General features: G+C 41.8%; 1 protein-coding gene across 1 annotated transcript in view; it reads left to right on the top strand.

Annotated features, from left to right (window-relative positions):
- Nucleotides 1-534: 534 nt before the first annotated feature.
- The window catches only part of DCDC2 (doublecortin domain containing 2), a 155518-nt gene continuing 130983 nt past the window's right edge, over nucleotides 535-25069 (top strand). Inside the window, exons 1-2 of the mRNA XM_030881182.2 lie at nucleotides 535-907; nucleotides 5240-5294. Of these exons, the coding sequence (XP_030737042.1) occupies nucleotides 615-907; nucleotides 5240-5294 (348 nt within the window). The 5' untranslated portion in view covers nucleotides 535-614. The remainder of the gene's footprint in view (nucleotides 908-5239; nucleotides 5295-25069) is intronic.

Genomic DNA, 25069 nt, shown 5'->3' on the forward strand with positions numbered 1-25069 from the left:
TGCCCTGGGTGTTCAAAAGATGCCCATGGGAGCTTCGCCGCGGGGCGGTGCAGCTCATCTGGGGAGGGGGGAGGGGTCTGGGAAACTCTTTCAATGCACTTTAGGTATTTATTTCTCCGCAAAGAAAAATCTGGGCAATTCCAGCCGGAACCCTAATTACTTTGGGAACAAACAGAAGATTGAGAGGGGAGAGAGGCAGGCGAGGAAAGAAGTTTCATCACATTTATAATTCGTGTGTGTGTGTGTGTGTGTGTGTTCCCACCTCCCTCCCGGGCGCACGAAGTTTGCCTGTTTCAAGCCCCCCGCGCGGCTCCTGTGCAGAGGTGGTTACACCCCGATTCTGCCGGTAGCGAGTGAAACAGGTGTCGTGCGCGCACCGCGATTGCTGATTGGCTGTGCAGACTCTGGTGAAATACTTGAACGTGTCCTGCAGCGGCAGGGTCTTCGCGGGGTGAAAGCCCGGCATACGCACTTGCTTCGCCTTTACCCGTGAGCTTGTCTGTTGCCCGTTCGTTTCAGGACGCGACCCCGCGCCGCGTGTGCCGGGAGGCCGCTGGGGCAGCGGAGGTGCCTCCCCGCTGAGAAGCGAGCCGGAGCGGCGTCCAGTGGGGAAGATGAACGGCAGCAGCGCCAGGTCCAGCCACTTGTCTCAGCCGGTCGTGAAGAGCGTGCTGGTGTACCGCAACGGGGACCCCTTCTTCGCGGGGCGCCGTTTCGTCTTCCACGAGAAGAAGGTGTCCAGCTTCGACGCCTTCCTCAGGGAGGTGACGGGCGGCGTTCAGGCGCCCTTTGGGGCCGTCAGGAACATCTACACCCCGCGGACCGGGCACCGCATCCGGAAGCTAGACCAGATCCAGACCGGGGGCAACTACGTGGCTGGGGGCCAGGAAGCCTTCAAGAAACTCAAGTGAGTCCTTCTATCCCCACCGCCCGTCATTTCAGAGGGTTCTAAGGTGGAATGGAATAACCCCCGCCTCACCCCACACCTCGGTGCGCTCAGGGGCTGTGACTGTGCGGGTTGATGCCACTCAAGGCTCCCGCTGCGGCTGGGGTCAGAGGTTGAAAGTGTGATTGGAAAAGAAAGTTCACGTACGGAGCAGTAGGAACAGACTTTAAATGTGTGTATAAGGAGTGGGAATCAAAAAAAAAAAAGTATTCCGTGACTAGCTATTTGGAAAGAGTAACACAAATGTCATGCTAGATATTTGGCATTTTCTGTTCTGCTTTTTCTCTTTCCACTTTTGCTTGGAACCTATCATTTTATTTCATTTTAATTTTTGTTGCTGTATAGTTGATTTACAATGTTGGAACCTATCATTTGAGTTTAAATGAAGACTTCTTAAAAATCACTTGGAAGTATTGTCACCCATGAAGAAAAGTGCTTTCAACCTTTCAATTCCAAGTAGAACTGACCACACCCCACTTTGTGACCCTCCTCCCACCTCCTGCACGTTTATGTTATTTCCTTAATGCTTGGAAAAGTTTACTGGCTTGCTGTATTTGTCTACATATCTGTCACCAGGTACTTGATGGTTAAACCTTCAAGGACAGAGGTCGTTAGTGGTGCTTATCCCCAGTTCCTGGGGCAGGGCACTCACTTATTGTGGGCGTTCAGTGAATCAGCAAACTGTGCTTAGGTCTCTGAAGGGAACAAAGATAAGACAGGACTCCTTGTCTTTTGGAGTTCACAATCTAACAGGAGACAGACTACATGCACACCAGTAATTTTAATGCAAAGTACAAAAGAATGAGTGCAATTAGAAAGATAGTTAAAGTTATATGGGAGTTGAGAGAAATTATTCCTTGTGGGAGTGGGTACTGTAGGACAGGTAGAATTTAATATTCCATAGGGTTTTTTTTTATAGCTTTACGGAGATATATTTCACGTAACATAAACCACAGTGGTTTTTAGTAGATTCCTAGAATTTGGCACCATCACCACAAACTAATATTAGAACATTTCCATCACTCCAAAAAGAAACCCTGTACCTTCCCAGTTTCCCCTTCTCCCCATGCTCTAGTAACCACTAATCAGTAGTGGTTAGTTTCTCTGTCTCTATGGATTTGTCTATTCTGGACATTTTATATACAGGCAGACCTCGGACATATTGCAAGTTCTGATCCAGACCACTGCAATAAAGTGAATATTGCAATAAAGCAAGTCACAGGAGTTTTTTGGTTTCCCAGTGTATATGAAAGTTATGTTTACACTATGCTGTAGTCTATTATGTGTGCAATAATAACATTATGTCTAAAAAAAAGTACATGCCTTATTTAAAAAATACTTTATTGCTAAAAAATGATAATCATCATTTGAGCCCTTAGCAAGTCATAGTAGTAACATCAAAGAACACTGATCACAGATTACCATAACAAATATAATATAATGAACAAGTGTGAAATATTGCAAGAATTACCAAAATGTGACCCAGAGACATGAAGTGAGCAAATGCTGTTGGAAAAAATGGCGCTGATAGATTTGCTCCATGCAGGGTGGCCACAAACCTGATTCAATTTCTAAAAAAATGCAATATCTGTTAAGTGCAATAAAATGAGGTATGCCTGTAAAAGGAACCATACAATGTATGACCTATTGTGTTTCTGTCTTCTTTCACTTAGCATAATGTTTTCAAGGCTTATCATGTTATAGTATATATCAGTACTTCATTCTTTTTATTGTTGAATAATATTCCATGATATGGCTATACCACATTGTGTTTATCTGTTAATCAGTTGATAGATATTTGGATTGCTTCACTTTTGGCTAATATGAATAATGCTGCTATGAACATTTTCATTTCTCTTTGGGTATGTACAAGTTTTCATTATTTGGGTATGTATAAGTTTTCATTTCTCTTTGGGTATATACCTAGGAGTGGAATTCCTGGATTGTATGGTAAGTCTATATTCCATAGGTATTTTCCCCCCATAGTTTTTAATATAATATTTTAATTAAAATTCAGCTTGGGCCTCAGGATGGGGAAAAAAAGCCTTTACCATAAAATCTATGCTTGTGACTTCTGATCGTGTAGAACTATTTTCCCAAGTATCACTAAAGTTATCTAATATCATCCTAGCTTGTGTAAGTTTGTTTAAATTGAGTTCTAGGAGTTCTGCTTTTTTGTTATGCCAGATGTTCTTTTTATGGGAGGTGAGGGATACATTTGGATTTAGTTTCCCTTCCCTGAAACCTCCTTTAGTATGCTTTGTCTAACTTCCTTAGAAAAGAGCCAAATGAAACTGTACTTCAAAATAACTTAGAACTTAAAGCTGAGAGTCAGGAGACTTGTGTTTGAGCTGTTTATTAGCTCTGCATCCTTGTGCAATTCACTTGACACAGCTAGTCAGTTTCCTAACGCAGAAAAGGAACATAACCATTCCTACCTCACAGTCTTGTAGAAAGTAAACGGGATGGATGTGAATGTGTTTTGTAAACAACGAAGTGCTATAAATGCAAAGCATCTCTGTGTCCAGTTCCTTTCATTATATACTTCGTTAATTTTTTAAGTTAAATAGTTTTCATATGAAGCAATTTCACGGGAATGTAAATCTGCAATTCCAGACTCACTTTAATATTTCATATTCTCTTTTGTTTATTTAGTGCTACCAACTCAAAAGATAAAAACAGGTACAGTTCCAAACCAAATAGAAAGTGCACTTCAAATCACTCTTTATATATAAGAGATTTGCATGGTTATTTTTGCTTTTAACTCACACACAAAAACCCTGAGTTTGTAATAACAGTGTCCATGGTTAATTTTCCATGCTGATAGATGAATATTTATTTGTGTTAAAGTGGTAGTATCTATGGTTATAATGATAGAAGCCAAGAAGATTTAAATGCTGAATATATTTGAAGCTTTGCAGTTTTAAGTTTACATAACAAATGAAGAAACTGGCAGAACAAAAGAAAGCCCAAAAGATATTGAGGGTAATTTCATGCCATGTAGACCCTAATTGATGTTGGGGAAGATAACAATGGTGGAAAAATATTTTTCAAATAAAAATGATCAACTTTGTTCTTGCATATCTTTTACTCATGTTTCTTCTAATATTTTTGAAACGGTGATTAAACTTCAGGTAGCTATTAAACCTTTATTTTATAGCAGAGAATTCTAGAGATTGTTATTTTCCCCAGTTTTCCTTATGCATTTTGGGACATTGACTCTACTACATGTGGACCTGAAATCACTTTCCTGCACATGACAGTTAGAATGTTTTATTGTTATGTCAGAAATCAGTCCCTGAAGATTTCCGAAAGACCCATTTTATTGTTAAGCGGAGGGAGAATTTTCACTGTCTTGTATAATACTGTTTATGTAAGAGAAATACATGATAATTTGCAGAGGTATGGCTTAAGTAAAGCGTTCTATCCAAAAAACAACAAAATAAAACATAGCCAAAATTAATTCTAATATGAACTTTTTTGGCAACTCAGCAATTATGGTAGTTGAGGTAGAGAATGTATCTATCTTTCTATCTATGGTTATAAATTAAATCCTAGATTTATATTTAATATTAAAACATTTATTTAGCACCTTCTATGTATGAAGCACAGTGGAACGAGATCACAGTGATGGACAGATAGCTTGAAGTGGACAAAGGTATAAAGTTTTTAGGTTGTGCTTATGCTATAGCTAAAGAATGATCACTAGTTAATATATGTAGCAAATAGTAATGGAATAATAGGGGTCTCCAGAGGTTAACTAGTTTACCCATCTGTATTTTAGCCGAAACAGTGCCTAAACCATCCATCCCACATGGCTGAGCATTCTGGATCATTAAAGTGCTCTCCCAGGAAAAAAGATTTCCCAGCTTTTCACAGTTGTTCCTCTAATGCATGGGATCAGTACTACTTTCTTTGGCCTAAAGTCTGTGATTAATAGAACTAACTGTTAAGCAGCTTTACACACAAACCACTCTTTATATCAAAATTGCTATAAAAATAAGAAATACCATATATATAGTAAGTAGCTGACCACTGTGGGGAAAAATGTTCCCCAATGGAAGTATGTATTTCTAAGAGTTCAATTTCATTGAAGTTTAGCATGGACCTGTATCAGCCCTGAAAGCAGTTCCTGTTATTATAATGGCTTTTAATTAGTAGCTATTGATTTTTGCTTTAGGCTTAAGTATTTCCTATGGCTGGCTTTACATTTTAATAATTTTTAAAAAGGCAATTTACATAGCTGATTCAAAAGTAATAAAAGAAGCCCTTATTGTTTTTTTTTCCCCCCAGTTACTTGGACATAGGAGAAATAAAGAAAAGACCGATGGAAGTTGTGAATACAGAGGTAATGCAAATAATAGTAACAGTGCTGCTTTGTGTTTCTTATGTTATGTCTTAGAGATTTGGAAGACATTCTAATCGAGGTAAATTGTCTAATGTATATAAACAGGACATTAGATGTTTTAAGGCAAAGATAACCCTTTCTGTGGATCATTATCAGAAACAGACCGAGTAGGTGTCCTCAGATGTGTAGGACTAGACACAACATGCTCTTATTCTCCGATTTTCTAGCTGCGTGTTCTCTGGTTGAAACCCATAGGGATTTTCCCTGTCAAGTGAGAAGAGATTCTGAGCACCGTGATACCAACCTTTGCCAAAACTACATCCCCTGCCCTGACTTGCTTCTGACAGTCCAATGTCTGAAATGGCCGGGATCACTCTGACTGGCCCTGAGGCTTTCAAAGGAGCCTGTTAAGACTTCCTGTGATATCAGGAAAACACCTCCATATTAACTTGCATTAAAGTTCACTTGAGCGTGGTCACCAGAAGCTTGCATGAAGACTGGCTATGAGTCTTGTGACATAGATGTTCATTCCACTCTGTTCCACATAGCATCTGGATCCCTAGTGGAATCATCTCTAGTGGGTATTCTATAGGATGTATTCCTTAGTTTATGGATGAAAAAATAGATTAAAAACAAAATTAAGGCAACAGCCTTAAACATCCCAGTGAGACAGGGAAAATGATAATTAAACCCAGATTGGGATTCTGTTCACCAGCCAGACTTGCCCTCCTCCCATTTGGACCCCACAGAGTCAAGTGCTCCCAGTAGGTATGTCCTGCCAGTGAAGAAATGACGAACAGGAAAGGAGTTTTTCCTCATTTGTAGTGCAGAGCCCCAGGGAGACCCCTCAACTCTGGCCATTTCCTCCTATGCTGGGTTTATGCCCAACAGGAACAAATGGGTCTCTCTAGGAAAAAAAAATAAAACTACGTAAGAAAAAATTTTAATTGTGCAGTATTTTTAATAACGTGACGTTAAATTCATCATTCAAATAATTTGTGGGAAAACGTGGTAATCCCAGACATTATTTAAAATATTATTGTTTGTATTTTTGATTTTCAGTGTATGAAAAGTTGATAATTTATGAAAGTGATAAGATTTATAGCTTAACGTAGACAAAAATATAAATTTTTCAGGTGGTGCTTATGTTACAGGTAAAGAATGACTGCTAGTTAGTATCTGTAACAAGTAGTAAGAAAAGACATTAGTGTATTAGTTCTGGATATAATATTGTTTGAAGGACACACAATCGCTTGAAGTAAGCTATCAATACCTTTCTTGAAGTTAGTGACTGAAGCCAAATTTCTGCAGTAGGATTTGAAATGTGTGAATTCCAAAAAAATTATGAGTGTATATTTACTCTGGATTCCAGTGTCTTTGATGAAGACATTGGGTCTGGCAAATTGCAAGAGGTGTGCAAAAAATTTTTGGAATATACTTAAAAAAAAAAGATTGGGCTTCCCTGGTGGCGCAGTGGTTGAGAGTCCACCTGCCGATGCAGGGGACACGGGTTCGTGCCCCGGTCTGGGAGGATCCCACATGCCGCAGAGCGGCTGGGCCCGTGAGCCACGGCCGCTGAGCCTGCGCGTCCAGAGCCTGTGCTCCGCAACGGGAGAGGCCACAACAGTGAGAGGCCCGCGTACTGCAAAAAAAAAAAAAAAGATTATCCTTAATGAAAGAAGCATTCACAAGGACTCTAGTGAATTTAATTTGCTAATTGTTCTTCCGCTTTGGAGCAGTAACTATTGATTTCTCTTTACTTGGGGCCTGTGCACGGGCCACACAGACAAGGTTCTGATTTATGAATGCATGTCTTACATGTGACAAATCCATCCCTTATCTCCAACTAGAGGACAGCATCTCTCCCTCTTCTAGAACACTATCTCTCGCACTTTACTTCTTACTGGTGATTCCTGCACCTTCTCATTTGCTCTAACTGCATGGATCCTGCTGTAGCCTTTCATTTCTTCTCAGTCCTTCCCCTCGCAGTCTTCCAAAGGGGGTCATTTTGGGGATGCAGAGCAGGTGGGAGGAGGTGGTGAGAAACTGTTCTGTTTGTCCGTGACCTTCAGCACTTTCCCTCACCCACCCAAGCCCCACTCTCCCACTTTTGTCCCCCTCAAACTTCCCTCCCAGTCTAGACAGCAGTGTATTTACTTCCCTCACTTGGCATTTCCAGTCTTTTCCTTTTCGGCCGCGCGGCGTGGCATGCAGAATCTTAGCTCCCCAACCAGGCATCAAACCCGTGCCCCTTGCGGTGGAAGTGAGGAGTCCTAACCACTGGACCAGGGAAGTCCCTTGCATTTCCAGTCTTGATCTTCAACACAGACACCCTCCTCCCCAAAGTCCACACCATGACCACACGCAAAGCCTGCTTTGAGCAAGGGGACCCCTGTTTTCATTGCCAGCAAGGGAGAGTTTTGGGTTCCGGGCATCCCAAATAGGAACTCTGAATGCATTTTCCCATAGAGATATCACTTTCTCTGTTGGTTCTGCAGTCTTATTGATGCTGTTTTAGGTGGAGCACAAGTCAGAAAGGCTTTTGTAGGCTGAGCTGAGAACCTCACTTTTGTGTGTGTAGTTCTTACTGGGCAGAAATACCTCTCTCTTTTTCACAAGTGATTAACCATCAGACTTTTAGAATTCCACAAGTTTATAAGTTAGAGGACAATCTATGTTCAAAATTTGAGAACATTCTTGACAGACACTGGCCTTTCACAATATTATAGATTCTATTTTCTTTTTTTTTTTTTTTTGCGGTACACGGGCCTCTCACTGTCGTGGCCTCTCCCGTTGCGGAGCACAGGCTCCGGACGCACAGGCTCAGCGGCCATGGCTCACGGGCCCAGCCGCTCCGCGGCATGTGGGATCCTCCCGGACCGGGGCACAAACCCATGTCCCCTACATCGACAGGCGGACTCTCAACCACTGCACCACCAGGGAAGCCCCAGATTCTATTTTCTTGATCTAAGGTGGTGATTTCCTTTCACCATTTGTGTCTACTGAGAAAAGAGTGCACACCTGGTAAAATACTGTTGATGACTGCTATTCTTTGGAGGAAGATAACACATCTTTCTCCCAATCACAGGGAGGGATTCACAGAAATAATTTTGAAGTGGGAACATGAATACATAGAATTGGAGAGTTTAGAGTTGTTTCAGAGAAGAAGTTTCAATGCAGTAGTAGCACAAACAATGTCTATTCGAAGATGTTTCAGTATGAAGAGTTAGTAAAATGACCTATGCATCAAAACTGGGGACATTTCCCTCAAATCTGACGTATTTCATATTGTTTAAGTTTTCAGTGTTGGGGTTACCTAATGAAAGCCTCCACATTGAGGTAGATGATTCAATGTTTCTAATTGCTTGAAGCGTATTAATTCTGATTATTCACAGTGCACGTTATAACAGAAGGACTTTTGCCGTTTGTTGGGGTTTTGTAGGACGTGTGGGGTTGGGTCCCACAGCTGTGGCTAGGTTTTCGCATGTGGTAGGAAACCCAGCCAGTGGGTGCTGGGGGTCAGCAGCATTCCTTTCGTCCTCCCGGAGCACCCCCCGCCCAAGTCCATGATACAGTTTGCTTGTTCTTTAGACAGTTAATAGTTTAGACGCAGTGGTATCCACTTGCTGACTGCAGGTCACGTAACAAGAATGCGCATGTCATCTTGACGTTCCAGGTTCTGCTGTGGTTTCTGTCATTGCCCTTCTGTGCCATGAAACTCACGTTTGAAGAGACACTGAAAGGACAGCTAGTCCTATTCCTCCTCTTCTTTGTAGCCATGTCAGCAGGACAGACAAAGGCAGAACTCTAATGCATCTGTTCCACTAACCTGAAAGAAGTACGTGGTCTTATGTGGCCAACACTTTTTGCAGCAGGAGGAAGGGGGAGGGGAAGCGGAGGAAAGACAGAGAAGAAAAAGGAGATGGGAGAAAGAAAACCAAAATGGTGACTGTGGTTTGCACCTGCTCCAAAGTTGGGCTGCGCTGTGGGCTCTGAGCCCTTCCTTACCTCTCGACACCAGGTCTTGCTTTTAATAACATCCAGATAAAGAGACCTTCTAGGCTCCCCCCTTGGACTCCTACCCCTATTCCCCAGTCATTGTGTTGAGCTATATTTTCATCTTCCCGCTTTCCCTGCATTGGTGGTGTTTTTTTTTGTTTTTTTTTGCGGTACGTGGGCCTCTCACTGTTGTGGCCTCTCCCGTTGTGGAGCACAGGCTCCGGAAGCGCAGGCTCAGCGGCCATGGCTCATGGGCCCAGCCGCTCCGCGGCATGTGGGATCCTCCCGGACGGGGGCACGAACCCGCGCCCCCTGCGTTGGCAGGCGGACTCTCAACACTGCACCACCAGGGAAGCCCCTGGTGGTGGTTTTAACAAAGACAGTGTTCTCATCTTCTGACCTTGGTAGTTCATCTCCTTATTTTTGTCTTCCCAGTCCTCTCTCTGCTTCCTTTCCCCGCTCCTCTCTGCCCAGTTTCAGATCTCGTGCTATGTTTCCATGTTCCAAGTCCACTCACCAGCTTCTTCCTTTCCTCTTCAGGGAAGCCGTCTATGGAGCCCTCTGTCCTCATGCACTGGGGGCCTCTGATCCGCGTGTGGGATACCTTTCCTCTTGCTTACCAGCCCGCATTGTGCTTTTACGCTTTCCCTTTAACTGAAGGAGGGTCTTCTTATGTTTCTGCTGTATCCACTTTGCTTTCACATGATTGAACACCTGTACCGTGCAGCATGGTAGGCAGAGAGCAGGGGAGCAAAATGAACAAGACATGTGTAACCTCTCACCTCCAGGAATTTACAGTCTTGCTGAAAAGACAGATATAAGAAAATCTCCAGTACTGCATAATAAGCGATTCAGTTTGGTAGGGGTTCAACTCCATTTGTGTTGAGCTGTTTATTTCAAGTGCTTTTGACTTTATCAGGTGGCAACAAAGCCATCGGTGAGCTCTTCAAAGGGAAGCTTCCTTCTTCTTTGACCTAGAGTTGTAGATGTTGCTGATTGGCTGATCAGCTCTTCCCTGTCTCATCCATGGAGTGAATCCTTTAGATTATGACATTCTTTAACACTTATTTAGAGAGCAAAATCTGTTTCACTGTGTAAGAGGCCTTGGATAGGGCCATTCTGGACAGAGGAGACAAGCAGTCAGCTTGGCTACATAGCACTTAGGATGCGCTGGGAGCTGTGAGTCACCAGGTATAAAATGAGTACTTCCCCTCTCTTTTTGGAGTTTGGAGTCCAGGGGAGAAGACAGGGAAGTAAACCAACTATTATTATCCAGGGCACATGTGCTGGGCTAGAGGGATGCTTGGAGGACTGAAGAAGGGTAGATGGGATTAGGTTTATGGGTCAGTCAGTTTTGAAAAGATTTTAAATATAACAGAATCTTTTATTTTTGGCCCATTTCTCTTAGATTAAGGTTTTGAGAATGTCCCTTTCTACTCCTTGATTAAGAAAGATTATTTAATACTTGTATCTGTGTGAAGATCAAAGGCTGTCTCTGACAGAGTGAAAATAAGCTGGATGGAGAAGCAACAAAGGCAGCCTTGCCACTAGTCAGGCTTGGAGGACAGACACATAGCAGGCCAGCTGCAAAGTTAGGCCAGCTGCAAAGTTATCATAGAACACTGCTTCTCCCAGTTATGCAGCAGCTGTAAGATGCCATAAGGGCCTCCCTTTCAGTGATTAATGCTTACTTGCGGCTGACACTCCAGACCTGCTTTGCTGTTCTCATATTTTATTGGTCATCTTTATTTTTATTTTTTGGCCACGCCGCGCAGCTTGTGGGATCTTAGTTCCCCGAGCAGGGATTGAACCTGGGCCACAGCAGTGAAAGCGTGGAATCCTAACCACTGGACCACCAGGGAATTCCCTACTGGACATCTTTAGTTGCTAAATCACCCTCACCTCAGAACAAACCCTAGTTAACCCCCACATCTAATTTCACCTCAAAACTGCAGTCACTCCAGAACTGAATCGGCTTCCCTTAGACCCTCCTTGGAATCCTTCAACGAGAGCCCAAACCTTACAAAAGATGATTCGCTTCTCCGTCTTTCTCAGCGTCATTTTGTGCTTTCTCTGAGTGCCATTCCTCGCTGCACCAAATCAATAAATCTGATTTTGTCTGACTACAGACTTGTTCCTGTTGCTGGTAGCCATCAACTGATTAGGCTTTAACACATGTGTCAGAGCTGCCTGTTGGATTGTACGTCCCTCGGAGGTCTGCTAATTCTGTAGAGTACCTGGCATTAATAGGCTGGTAGTCGTTTTAATTCTCTATAGTGTTGAATGTTCCTTATCACGGTTGAGGGAGACATCTGTTTGCCTCAAGCGTGCCTGGTGATTCTGCATTTCACGTGTGGGTGGGATGTCTCAAATAATTTAAAAGTCTTCATGGCCACTATCTATCTAGCTTTGGTTTCAGGGATAAAATTAGTTGAGTTAAACCTTTGTGTGATTCATTTATTGTCTCTACTAGAATTTGGAGCTATATTAAATGAATGTTATTCATTTAACATGGATTTATTGTGTGACTGCTATGTGCCAGCCATTGTGCTTGTCACCTGAGAACCAAATAACGTGGCCCCTGTCCTCATGGAGTTGACTACTCTTTAGCCTTCCTTGCCTGCCACGCCTTACTCTTAACTCTACCAACATTGATCTTTGTTGTAGAACTTGTAGGATTCTTTGGCTCAAAAGCCCACATTTTAAGGGATAAACAGTTTTTGAACTTTCTCAATAATGGGTCAGGAAATAATGGAACTAATTTTTGAGGAGCAATAAACTCCTAATTTCTGGAAAATTTGTTCCATTTTCCTGGAGTTATAAACACCTAAGCTGCTAGTTGTAACCTGAATAATGGCTGGAGGTGTCCATCTCCTATGGTCGAGATAAAATTGGCTTGAACCTCCATTACTTAGCCTTTGGAATGTCCTACATTCTTCTCAAGACCTCTGTGAACTCCTGCGGGGATTATTACCTCATGCTCACCTCTTTGCCTGAGCTTCTGCTTCCAAAGTATGAGCTGAGTTCATGGACTGTCTTGTTCCTCTACAGGTTGTATTTGTTTAAGGCCCCACCAACTCAGAGGTGAAATCCTCTCATTGATGTACACACAGATACCCTGTTCCCACAAGTTTGTGTGTGGTGAAATTTACCAACGGTTTGTAGAAATGAAGTGGGTTTTATAGGTAATCTAGAAGTGCCAACAACTCAGAACTTAATATCAGACTTCCTCATTCTTAAAAATAGCTTGGTCTTATATGCCAGTTCAGGTTCTAGTCTTTGACCTTGCTTCTTGACCTCCTCTTTCTTTTTTTTCCCCTCTGCCATTCTCTTCTCTGTTCTACTCCCACTCCAGTTTCTTTTCTTTCTTTTTCTTTTCTTTTTCATAAATTTATTTATTTATGGCTGCATTGGGTCTTCACTGCTGTGCACAGGCTTTCTCTAGTTGTGGTGAGCGGGGGCTACTCTTCGTTATGGTGCGCGGGCTTCTCTTTGCAGTAGCTTCTCTTGTTGTGGAGCACAGGCTGTAGGCACACGGGCTTCAGTAGTTGTGGCACGCAGTCTCAGTAGTTGTGGCTCGTGGACTCTAGAGCTCAGGCTCAGTAGTTGTGGTGCACGGGCTTAGTTGCTCTGCGGCATACGGGATCTTCCCGGACCAGGGATTGAACCCATGTCCCCTGCAATGGCAGGCGGATTCTTAACCACTGCGCCACCAAGGAAGTCCCGAGCTGCTGTCTTAAAAATAAATCTTCAAATTAAAATCCAAAGACACTAATGAATGTCTTCCCAAGGCGTGGAAGCTTCCTCGTTGGATAAACATCATATTGGATCCTCTTGAATACACCTCTCTCAGTTTAGATTTTCATTTATGGAGACTTTGGATAACCGTTGTTTCTTCTTAATGGGGTAGAGTATTGTAGGACTACCTTGGAGGGGAGGAAAGAAAGGAAGTGAGTTTTTGAAACCTCAGAACTTGGCCTGGTCTGAAAAGTTTGTGGGAACATGGGTTGTACTTCTGGTCAGTCACCCAGTGAATGTCTTTAAGATTTTGAATATCATTATCAAAACTTCACATTTCAGTTTAATCATTAGGCACCATCTCCAGTGAAACATACTATGAGATTTGCTACTTAAAGGCTTTGGGTTGGGAATGGATTTCTAGACATTAGATTGGGTGTAATTATTAACCTTACTGCAGGAAGGCATGGGGCTCTGTGGTTTCACTAACTAATCTTTAGCCTGGGAATTCTGAGTTCACAGGGGGAACTACAAAATAGTTAAACTCCTAAATATTTGTTTCTCTAACTTGGGGAAAGATTTCCAGATTATGTTAGTCAAGTTTACTCATTTATCGAAGAATCAAAGAAAATGAAACCCACTTTTGTGAGTTCTTCCAACAATAATTAAAGCCCCTTTCCAATCTTTTATTTTACACCTTTCCCCCATCTCTCTAATGTATCTGCTAAGTGAGAAGCATTCTTTTAAGGACAGCCAGTTCACATCAGTGGTCATGGTGATTCCAAGGTGTCTATGACCTTGCCAAGACTCTAGGAAGACAGAGTTTTCTGTTGAAGAACAAAACTGGCCATATTTCATTTTTCTTTCTTCTTTTCAAAAAATATTTATTTATTTTGGCCGTGTCAGGTCTTAGTTGCGGCACATGGGATCTTCACTGCGGCATGCAGGATCCTCCGCTGTGGTGCGAGGGCTTCTCTCTAGTTGTGGTGCGAGGGCTCTGTAGTTGCGGCACGTGGGTTTAGTTGCCCCGCGGCATGTGGGATCTTAGTTCCCTGACCAGGGATTGAACTCACGTCCCCTGCATTGGAAGGCGGATTCTTAACCACTGGACCACCAGGAAGTCCCTCATTTTTCTTTCATGCTTTCTTGTCTTTTCACTTTTCTCAGTATTGAACTGTGTGTGTGTGTGTGTGTGTGTGTGTATGTGTGTGAACAAGAGGAAGAAAGAGAGAAGTGTTTATGTCAACCTGGAAAATATTGGTCTAATGAAAAATATCCATTAATAACCCTATTCAGCTCTGATCAAAAGCTAAAAGACTGGTGATTTTAGTTTCTCCATTAACATGTGCCATGGCATTTGTTCCAACTATCTTACATTTTCTATTTGGCATTTAGACATGATTTTAGAATGTCTGTGAAATTGGAAGATGTGCAAATTAGGGTATGTATATCTTTTCTATTTACAGTAATAAGCTGTTCTAAGCAAAGACAGACATTTAATAAACAGTTATAAAATAATTATCGGGGCTTCCCTGGTGGCGCAGTGGTTGAGAGTCCGCCTGCCAATGCAGGGGACGCGGGTTCGTGCTCTGGTCCGGGAAGATCCCACGTGCGGCGGAGCGGCTGGGCCCGTGAGCCATGGCCGCTGAGCCTGCGCGTCTGGAGCCTGTGCTCCACAACGGGAGAGGCCACAACAGTGAGAGGCCCGCGTACCGCAAAAAAAAAAAAAAAAAAAAAAAAAAAAAATTATCAACCTTTTAAGAAAAAATAGAAAAAGTATCTAATAAAATAAATTGCTAGCTAATTGTGTGTGTTTAAAAATATCCCTAAATCTAAGTATTGAACTATTCTCAGTAAGACATTTCATTGGCCCCACTAAAATAAAGCCCTTTTGGCAACACCAACAGAACTTCTTGTTCTTACAGTGCATGAGATTTGGAAACACAGAAGATGGAATTTTAGGCATATTTCGTATGATTTGAAGTTCTGCCAAGGTATACCAAGCTTTTCATTGATGGATACTGTGCATCTACTAGAAAATCAATACTTAGGTTCACATTTTAGGATAATTTTTAGAATGAGCTTATTGCATTTTCTTGTGAGTCAAAGGGACAATTCATGATGGAAGTATGATTATTTCCACATGGTAGGAATAATAGGAAAATGTGACCAAATAGCAAAGTATAGTCAAGGAAGACAAATTATGCTCAACCATTTACTGAATGCTGCTCATGTACGATTTCACAGTTTCTTGAGAATATTTATCCAGAGCCTGCTGAGTGCCAGGCAGTGCGCTAGATTCTAGCCACACAGATATAAAAAGACACTGAGTATGTGCCAATCAGAAATTACAACAAAGTAATTGTTGTCAGAGGACGCTGAAAAGAGTTTTCAAAGAAACGCTATGTGAAAAAGTGTAAAAGATGGGAAAAATAATACCAGAGATTGTTAACCCAAGGGGAGAGAATTTTTTATTTAGACCTAATTAATAATTGGCTTCAATGCTTATAAAGAATATGACTAGGTCTTCTCCATCATAACTGGGTACCGAAAAGGGGAAAAAGAATTAAGCTGTGGTGTGAAGTTTGAAGAATTTCAGTCAGATTGAAAGAAAGCTTTAAAAAACTTGGTTAAGACTACTAAGCATTTATTGAAAGAAAGTGTCGTATCTTCTTTTCATCTGTTTTAAAATATAAATCCATTCCTTTGACTTGCATATTTCAGCTTCATACCAAAATGGCAGAGGTGAATTGAGGTTTCCCTCTAACCTCAGGTTTTGTGGGTTAGGTTGCCGTCAGAGTCTTCCTGGAAAGCCCAGAAGGACTACTTCCCAGGTTGTCATCACAGCCCCTCATGGAGGGAGCAGTGTGTGGGAGGAAACTGCCCAGGTAACCGGCAGCAATCCGTGCTGGTACCTTCCGCTGTGATTTCTCAAGTTGCAGAGAGTTCTTCTGTGTAAATAAGCAGGCGGTGCTGTGATTGCTGGTACTTCCAGTCAGAATTTTTAAAAAGCAACAAAATTTGAAGGCACACCATGAAAGTAAAGGGTTTGGAGAATATTCCTGTTTTGGAATGTGGTTTTTGTATTTGGAACTGTAGCATAGCCTCCTTGACAGATACAGCAACCATCTAAAGAGATGTTTCAGGTTTTTTTCCCCACACATTGTACATTCAGAAAAGAAAACCCAAGAGAGTGAGGTGTTAAAGGAATAAGGGAAGTGAAACTCAGAGGAATCAGTAATAATAAACAAGCATGTAAGGTCATCTATGATGATGCATTCATTTTTTATTAGGATATAGAAACAGTTTCAATTATATTTCTCTTTAATTAAGAACAGATTTGTGTGTGTGTGCCGTGGAGTAATCTTAAATGCCTAACGTGTGGAAACTTGGTTTCAGAGATCCAGAGTAGCACAGAGCAGCAATAAATCCTTAGACTGTTCCTCGTGGAACAGCATGGTGAGAACACCATGCTAATGAAGGCAGGAACTTGGACTGGGACCCCATGGGACTCTCAGTTCTACTAGGTCCCTGGCCTCAGACTGTCCCCCAAACATCTAGCTGTCCTCTCAAGTGCAGCATTGTTTAAGGCATAGGTGAGAATGTATGTGAAATTCAGCTTACATCTATCACCGTATTGGAGAACAACTAAAAAGGTCCGTGTCCCACAGGTAGTAGGCTGATAATCTTATCTTCGTGTCCAAAATAAAACATATTTCTGTGTCCTTCAAAATGGACGCGTGGAGGCATTTTTTAAAGGTAGGGCGATTTATTTACATTTGGTTTATTTCAGCCTGAAGTATAAAGGTGGTGTGCTTTAGTATCTAGCTTGGTCAACAATGAAAATTCCCATTTATTATTGTGAAAGACTCCTTTTTAAGCAGCCAGCCAGATCAAGCTCAGATGTCATCCCATGATTACATAGTTTGGATGTTTGGTTTGTTGAAATAAGGTTGATTTCAGCCCACCTGTTAGCTGGGGACAAAACTAAGTGGTAAGGGCCTGTGGGAGAGTGAAAACTACATGGACTTGGTATATTTGCAATGTCTAATGTTTAACCTGGGACATTTCTCTCTAGGAAATTTCTAGTGGCAGTCAGTCCGTGCTGCTTTGCGGTTTTTTCCTCACCTTCTGGCAGTATTTTTGAGTTTCAAAGATTTATGAACCTCCATGGCCATCTTGCTATTTCAAATTATGCAACCGAATGTAACTGGGCTGGCAACTTCTGGCAATATTTATAAAAGAAGTCATCTAATATTATCCAAGTTCCATTTTGTAACTTATATGGTGATTGATAAAATTCCATAGTCACAGTTTGTTTTTCTAGAAGTGAACAGATAGCTCAATTTCCTGTACTATGAGTTTTGCATTAGCCTGTGTGCTGTGGGATCTCCCACAGCTGGTTTTTAAAAGCTGGGTTAAGGGGACTTCCCTAGTGGTGCAGTGGTTAAGAATCAGCCTGCCAATGCAGGAGACACGGGTTTGAGCCCTGGTCTGGGAGGATCCCACATGCCGCAGGGCAACTGAGCCCACGCGCCACAGCTGCTGAGCCTGTGCTGTAGAGCCTGCGAGCCACAACTACTGAGCCCAGGTGCCACAATTACTGAAGCTCGCGTGCCTAGAGCCTGTGCTCTGCAACAAGAGAAGCTACTGCAATGAGAAACCCGCGCACTGCAACAAGGAGTAGCTCCTGCTTGCTGCAACTAGAGAAAGCCCACACGCAGCAATGAAGACCCAACGCAGCCAACAAAAAAAAGCTGGATTAAAAAAGTGATTTGAGGACTTCCCTGGTGGTCCAGTGGTTAGGACTCCACGCTTCCACTGCAGGGGCATAGGTTCGACCCCTGGTCCGGGAACTAAGATCCCATATGCTGTGAGGCGTGGCCAAAACAACAACAAAACCAAAAAACCCCCAAAGCAAAAACAACAACAAAAGATTTGAAATATCAATTTAAAAATTACAAATATATATATTTACTATAGCATAGAGATTCTTTTAGTATGGCTTTTGCAGTGTAGCTGTTTCTCATGAACTCTCGATTGGCTAATATTTAAATTAGTCAAATAGTATATGTAAGTTGGATTGAATTAACTTTTCTCTAGCTGGTACTTCTTCTAATCAGGTTGCTATTCCCTTATGTTATTCCTGTTTCAATTATTTTATCAATAATATTGATTAACTTTGTCTGACTCTTCTTACCTATTATCTAAACATGTGTACATGGATATATATATAAAATGAAGTATAGGCATAGGCAATGTGATTTGTCATTGGGATTTTTCAGCATTTTACTTAGTGACTCTTATTTATTCCTAAACTCTCTTCCTCTCTTCCACTTCCCTAATTCACTTGCTTATATAGAACCATATTCAAATTGTAATTCTCTGTTTATGAATTCCCTTTGCTCTAGCTTATGGTGTCAAGTTAGTGGAGTTGTGTGTGTCAGATTTGGTGCCAAGAGAACCTGTCCAATGCTTATTATAAATGAAATTATCCTAGAAAGACAATCTTGGTTAAATATCTGCATTTTAATCCGTAGAAATGTCCGTTTAGCTTGTGTCCCAGACACATGGGATTATTCTGAGTATATAGACAGAATTATAGAATCATAATGGCAGTCTTCCAGTACTCCATCTAAGTGATCCTAAACGATTATAGAAGAAGGCTTTGTTGTGGTGTGTGGAGAAGGGGAGTCTGGCAATGGGGTGCTCTGTGTTTCTGTTATCATTTTAGACCTTCTTGCACGTGGGAGGGTTTGGAGCTTAACGGAATGACACACACTAAACTTCCAGCGCTGTTCTGATAGTTAGAGCTCAATTAATGGAAATTATGCCTCATTGCTACTGATGTTAACAAGAGCCCTGTGGTAAGTGAAGTAAGAGATGGATCACTGACATTGTATTGGCTGCATTTACTGGCTATGTCCAAAAGGAGAAAATGTAAATGTAAATGCTCGTTGGAGTACAAAACCCTCTACGGATGCTAGGTGATACTTATCACTCCTTCTGACTGGGATGACCATAGATTAGATGTTTAATAAATGGTTGAGATTATTATTATATAAATACATGAAAGAGGAAATACATTAGTAAATAAAGTAGCATACAGTAAACTTGGGCGTGAGACTGAATCTTGGAGTTGTTCTTCAAATATTGAGGGTTTACATAATTTCATAAAGACTGAGATATATAGAGAGTGAAAAATACACACTTGACTTAGTCGGGATATTGTCGGGAAGGAAAAGAAAATGTCTGTGTCTTATTTTAGTGGAAAAGGAATTAAAAAAAATATATTGGATATCCTTTAAAACCTCTGGTAGAGCTGCAGAACTGAGCTCAGAGAATGAGGGAATCGAAGCAGCTAGAATCCAGACCACATTATGCCACAGGGCCACAGGACCAGGCCGTTAAGAATGGTACTGCCACCACCATGATCAATGGAGACATTCAGCTTCTCAGGCCACTGCCCCAAACTTTTCACAGTAGATGTGGTAAACACCACCCCTAGAAACTGGGCTTCATTGCTACTGATGGTACCACTTTTACCTTCTCTGCTTTGTTGTGTCACTGGAACTGGTGTTAAGGCCCTGGATGGGACTGCTGGGCCAAGCAAAGGTCATGTTCTGATGGTTTAGCTTACAGTAGGGCTGATAGAGTGGACATTGGCCTTTTTAACCTTCTGTGACTAGTGGTAGGATCTGCTTCTCCCCAAGCTTCATGTGATGGGAACTCTATTCTTATGTAAGGTGCATTCAGGTACCGGAAAGCCAAAATCTGACAAGTATTTATTACACATCTTTCTGCCAAAATCAATGCTAACATTTCTGATACCTCTGAAGACATACTCATCGTCTTCCTCAGAAGGAGATTACCCATTGTCACCTTAGTTATTGTATCTTGTTCCAAGTCAGGATCTCTGGGTGATGTCTATTCTTTTTCTAGTTCTGCTGCTATCCCAACTCAATATTTTGATATTACCTCATATAAGTCAATGAGATGGGGGGGAGGATATTAGTTATAGACAATATCCAAGATATACAAGACATCACAAGAAAGGAAATAGGGTGTTTCTTCAGAGAATCATGAGACTAGAGATAGTATTCATGATTTCCTTTTCTACCCTCCTTCGTACCTTTCATTAACATTGGTTTGGCCAAAAAGTTCATTCGGGTTTTTCTGTAACATCTTATGGAAAAACCCGAACGAACCTTTTGACCAACCCATACTTCATCTGCTTAGGATTCTTAATTGGTTGGGTGGCTCACATGTTTGTTCTGGAGGGATCTGAGCTGTTGGTAGTGTTGTCAATATGGGATTGCTGATGTTTTCCATTAACATCATTGTTTTCAAGAAACTATGAATTATATATAACCTACAAAAGAGAAACCATAGCTACAGTTTGTAGAACAATAAAATTAACATCTGTGTACCACATTCAGCTTAAGAAACAGAGCAGAACAAATATAGGTAAAGCCCCTATGTCTCTCCTTAGTCCCATTTCTTGCTTCTTCCCGAAATGTAAGCACTATCTTGAATTTTATATTTATCATCTCATTGCCTTTTGTTTTTCTTAATAGTTGTGCTACATATGTGTGTAATCCTAAACAATATGTAGTTAAGTTTGGAACTTAGGTAAATGGAATCATACTCTATGCGTTCTTTTGCAACCTGCGTATTTTGCTCAACATTATTTGTGGTATTCATTCATGTTGTAGGGAGTTGTATCTCTTTCATTCACCTTGCAGCACAGTATTCCATTTTATAAATATAATACTATTTGTTCATTCTCCAATGGATAACATTTGGATTATTTCTAATCGTTCCTGCTTCTTTCTTTTTTGTATTACTATTGAAAATATTTTGGGCATATCTCAGTTCATAAACACAAGAGTTTCTCCCTAAGAGATATATTGAGAGTTTGTGCCCAAGAGCCAATGTCCGTTCATTCCTCAATGGGCTGAGTATTTTACTCCCCCGCAGGGCATACTTCTCTGGTGAATGGTTTCAGGTCTCATTGAAAGGACTTTGAGGAAGACTCAAAAGTTTTTATTTGTGATATTAGGATATAGGATCGTTTGACAAGGGCCAGGCCTCAGGTATCAGGATACCTTCAGGGGCTGTGAGGTCTGATAATTGACTGTGGGCTATGACAACTGAAAGTTTGAGTCAGGCTTCTGTTTACAAGATCTGGAGATTTTTGTTATAGAAATGAAGTAGTGAGTCGCATAACTCTTTTTTTTTTTTTTTTGGTACGCGGGCCTCTCACTGCTGTGGCCTCTCCCGGTGCGGAGCACAGGCTCCGGACTCACAGGCTCAGCGGCCATGGCCCACGGGCCCAGCCGCTCCACGGCATGTGGGATCTTCCCGGACCGGGGCACGAACCCGTGTCCCCTGCATCAGCAGGCGGACTCTCAACCACTGCGCCACCAGGGAAGCCCTCGCATAACTCTTTTAACCTTAGAAGTCCCAAGATCATTCAGGCAGCATTATAGGGCCTTACAGGTCAGTGGTTATGACATTGACTCTGCTGCCTCTTATGGTTACTCTGCCTGCTTTGTCTCTGGAGATGAAGTGCTGCTTTTTTCTTCTGCCACCCCAACAATCCTGATACCCCGCTGGAACCAGAGAGCCCACTTAAAATGCAGCATCTTCTATGCACCAGCGCACTTTTAGAGTGGCTGGAGCAATGTTCCTCACCCATGGGTTCCTCAAGGCCTTGTTGAAGGGAGGGTGTTTGGGATCCTTCTCTGAGTCACATAGGTAGGAGATTAGTGGCTGAAGCGCTCATGAAATTCTACTCCAAGATTTCTGTCTCCTGAAGTCTTTGGCTGCTTCCTTCCTTGGAGTCACTTAACTAATTTCTGTAAAGGGCAGGCAGTAAATACCTTAGGCTTTTGGGTCATATAGTCACTGTTGTAAGTACTGAACTCTGCTGTTGTAGAATGAAAGCAGCTCTTGGCCGCTCGTGAGTGGTGGCTGTGCTCCAGAGAACAAGCAGAATGTGGCCCATGGGCAATAATTTGCCGACCTTGGCTCTGAATTATGTGGAAGAAAATTTGGCATCTTAACTTCTTTATTGAGGACCACCACTAAGTCCCAGGTTTGTTTGTTTTTTTTTTTGTTTTTGTTTTTTTTTTGCGGTACACGGGCCTCTCACTGTTGTGACCTCTCTCGTTGTGGAGCACAGGCTCCGGACGCGCAGGCTCAGCGGCCATGGCTCACGGGCCCAGCCGCTCCGCGGCATGCGGGATCTTCCCGGACCAGGGCACGAACCCGTGTCCCCTGCATCGGCAGGCGGACCCTCAACCACTGCGCCACCAGGGAAGCCCTAAGTCCCGGTTTTAATAAACTAGCTAAGCAAAAATTCAGGGCTATTTCTAGCTCCTCAAGATAGTATATTGTGTCCAGTCTTTGGCAAGTACACCCATGGTGATAAAAGGTGATACCTCATCCAGTGTTAGTCTCAACTATTCTTCAGTGAACACAGTATCTGGGACTGTGAAGTTATTAAAATATTTTTTTTCACTAAATGTGCTTCAAAATTACTGTACCCCAATGAGCAATCACCATGAACTAGAAGTCAGTTTTGTTTGCAAGAGCTGTCTTCCCTGCTCTATACTTGGTTTCTTCCTTTGTTTCTTCAGAGAATGGTACTACTTACCCATCTTGTTTTGAGAGTCAAAAACCTCACTCATCCTCAGTGTGTAGTTAATCACTTCCATCAGTTTTAACTCTCAAGTATCTGAAATTCATCCATTTCTCTCCACCTCTACCCCCACTATCATCGTAATTCAAGCTACTATCATATCTTGCCCAGTTTTCCTTGGTAGTCTCCCACTTCGTCTTATACTCGTTCTGTTTCTTCTGCATTCTGTTTTCTCTTTTATTTCAACCAGAGTTTGGAAACACAGATTTGATTATGTTACCATGGGGTTTAAAACTCTTCAGTGACTTCCCATTACTCCTAGCATAGAGATAAATTCCTTAACTTACCCTCTTAGGCCTTATGCCAGTGCTTTTCAGACTTCAGGTTGTGACCCTTTAGTACATTGAAAATCAATTTAGTTGTGACAAATACATACAAAGATAGAATAGACGATAGTAGATTGCATGATAAGTAGTGAAGGTAACGCCTGTTTTGGGAAACTGATTTTGATTGAGTGTGTGTGCATGTGAATTAAGTTGCAGTGTAAGATGTATTCCTTTCTTTGAGTGGTGGTCAATAAAAGCCTGAAGGATATTGTATTACGTGTTCTTGTACCTTCATATACTTCCATATCCACTCTTCCAACACTTTCTTTTGCTCTTTTCTCTTCACCTTCGCCACTCTCCATCAAGAGGTGGAGGCTAATTTTTCTTCCCGTGAACCTGGATGGGACTTTGGCTTGCCTGGGAGAATAGGATGCAACAGAAGTGACGTTGCATGACTACTGGCCTTCCTTCAGACCATGGTGTACCCATGCTACCTCTTGTCTCAGGACCTTTGCACATCGCTGTTCTCTGAGTCTGGAACATTCTCCCCTGTTCCTCTCTTTGCCTCCTTTGCTCATACTTACCCCAACTCAAGTGTCATTTTTTTCAGGGAAGCCTTCTCTGACCTTCCTAACTAGATCAAATTCCCCCACTACTGGTGCATATTGGGCCTTTCTCCTTGTTACAGTTGCATTTACCTTTGTGTAGCTGAATAGTTGATTGAAGTCCTTTCTCCCCCTAGATTATAAACTCCAAGAGGTCAGTCATTATATCGGTTTACACTCATCTTTGTACCACCCCTGCATTAAGCAGAGTATCTGGCACACAGAATTGTTTTTTGAATGAATGAATAGTAATCATGCTACTTTCCTGGTATATGAAAATGGCTGTAATCAGTTTTTGCTTTAAATACTACTATTTCCTTCATATTTAAAAAATTTTAGATTTTTTTTGAAAATGAAGTGTTCTAGTTTTTAAGGCTGCGACATAAATTACCCCACAATTTAGAAGCATATGACAGTGATTTATTTTGCCTGTGGGTCCTGTGTGTCAGGCATTCAGGGATGCACAGAAGAGATGGTTTTTCTCTGCTCCATGAAGTCTGGAGCCCTAGCTGAATACTTGCAGGCTGACTGCTGGAATCATGGGAAGGCTGTTCACTCACATGAATGGTGGCGAATGTTGGCTGTCAGCTGGACCTTACTTCCTCTTCACCTGCCCGTTTCCACGTGGTATCTCCTTGTGGGCTAGATTGGGCTTCTTCACAGAATGGTGGGGTTCTAAGGGCAAGTGTTGAAAGAGAATCCGACAGACAGGCAGATAGACAGACTCAGAAGTCATGCAACATCACTTCCCTTACATTCTATTCTTCCAGGCAGTCCAAAGTCCTGTCCAGGTTTGGGGGGAGGGGAAACAGACTTCACCTCTTAGTGGGGAGTGGCAAGATTCTGGAAAAGGAAGTGGGCCAGAAATATCGCTGTGGCCATTTTTGGAACACACCCTCTGCCACACTGGGAATTTGTTTCTGTTATAGCATTTAGGTACGGTCATTGCATACCTTCAGATGTCAATATTTTGATGATTACTTTGTGAATTAGTACAAAGGCTTTCCTCCTTTTTATATCTCTTATTTTTGAGTATCCAGAAACAAACTGATTTTTCACTTAATTGCTTATAGAATTAACTACACTGTATATATATGATTTATCCCAATATCAACAACTTCTCCTTAGTTTTCTGGTTGCTCAGGAAGCACCACTCTGTTCTGGGAAATTTTTCCTGTAGAGTTTGACAACACAGAAAACAGATCATGAAGGAACCATTTAATTTGATCTTCTGAAATATAATTTGTCAGTAGAACTGAGTAGAAACCTTCTATTAACGTGTAGAATTTAATCTGATAAATTTGAACATTCACACGCAGATAATCTGAAAAAGTGACTTCATGTAATTATGACGAAATATTTGAAAGAATTTAGATATTTCTAACTAACTTTTATTGTAATCAAATATATATACTTAGATATAAGTAGTAGAGAGAAGTTAATCCTAAATATAATTATTTA

The sequence above is a fragment of the Globicephala melas genome, chromosome 11, assembly GCF_963455315.2.
Source record: "Globicephala melas chromosome 11, mGloMel1.2, whole genome shotgun sequence".
In the NCBI taxonomy this organism is placed as follows: domain Eukaryota; kingdom Metazoa; phylum Chordata; class Mammalia; order Artiodactyla; family Delphinidae; genus Globicephala; species Globicephala melas.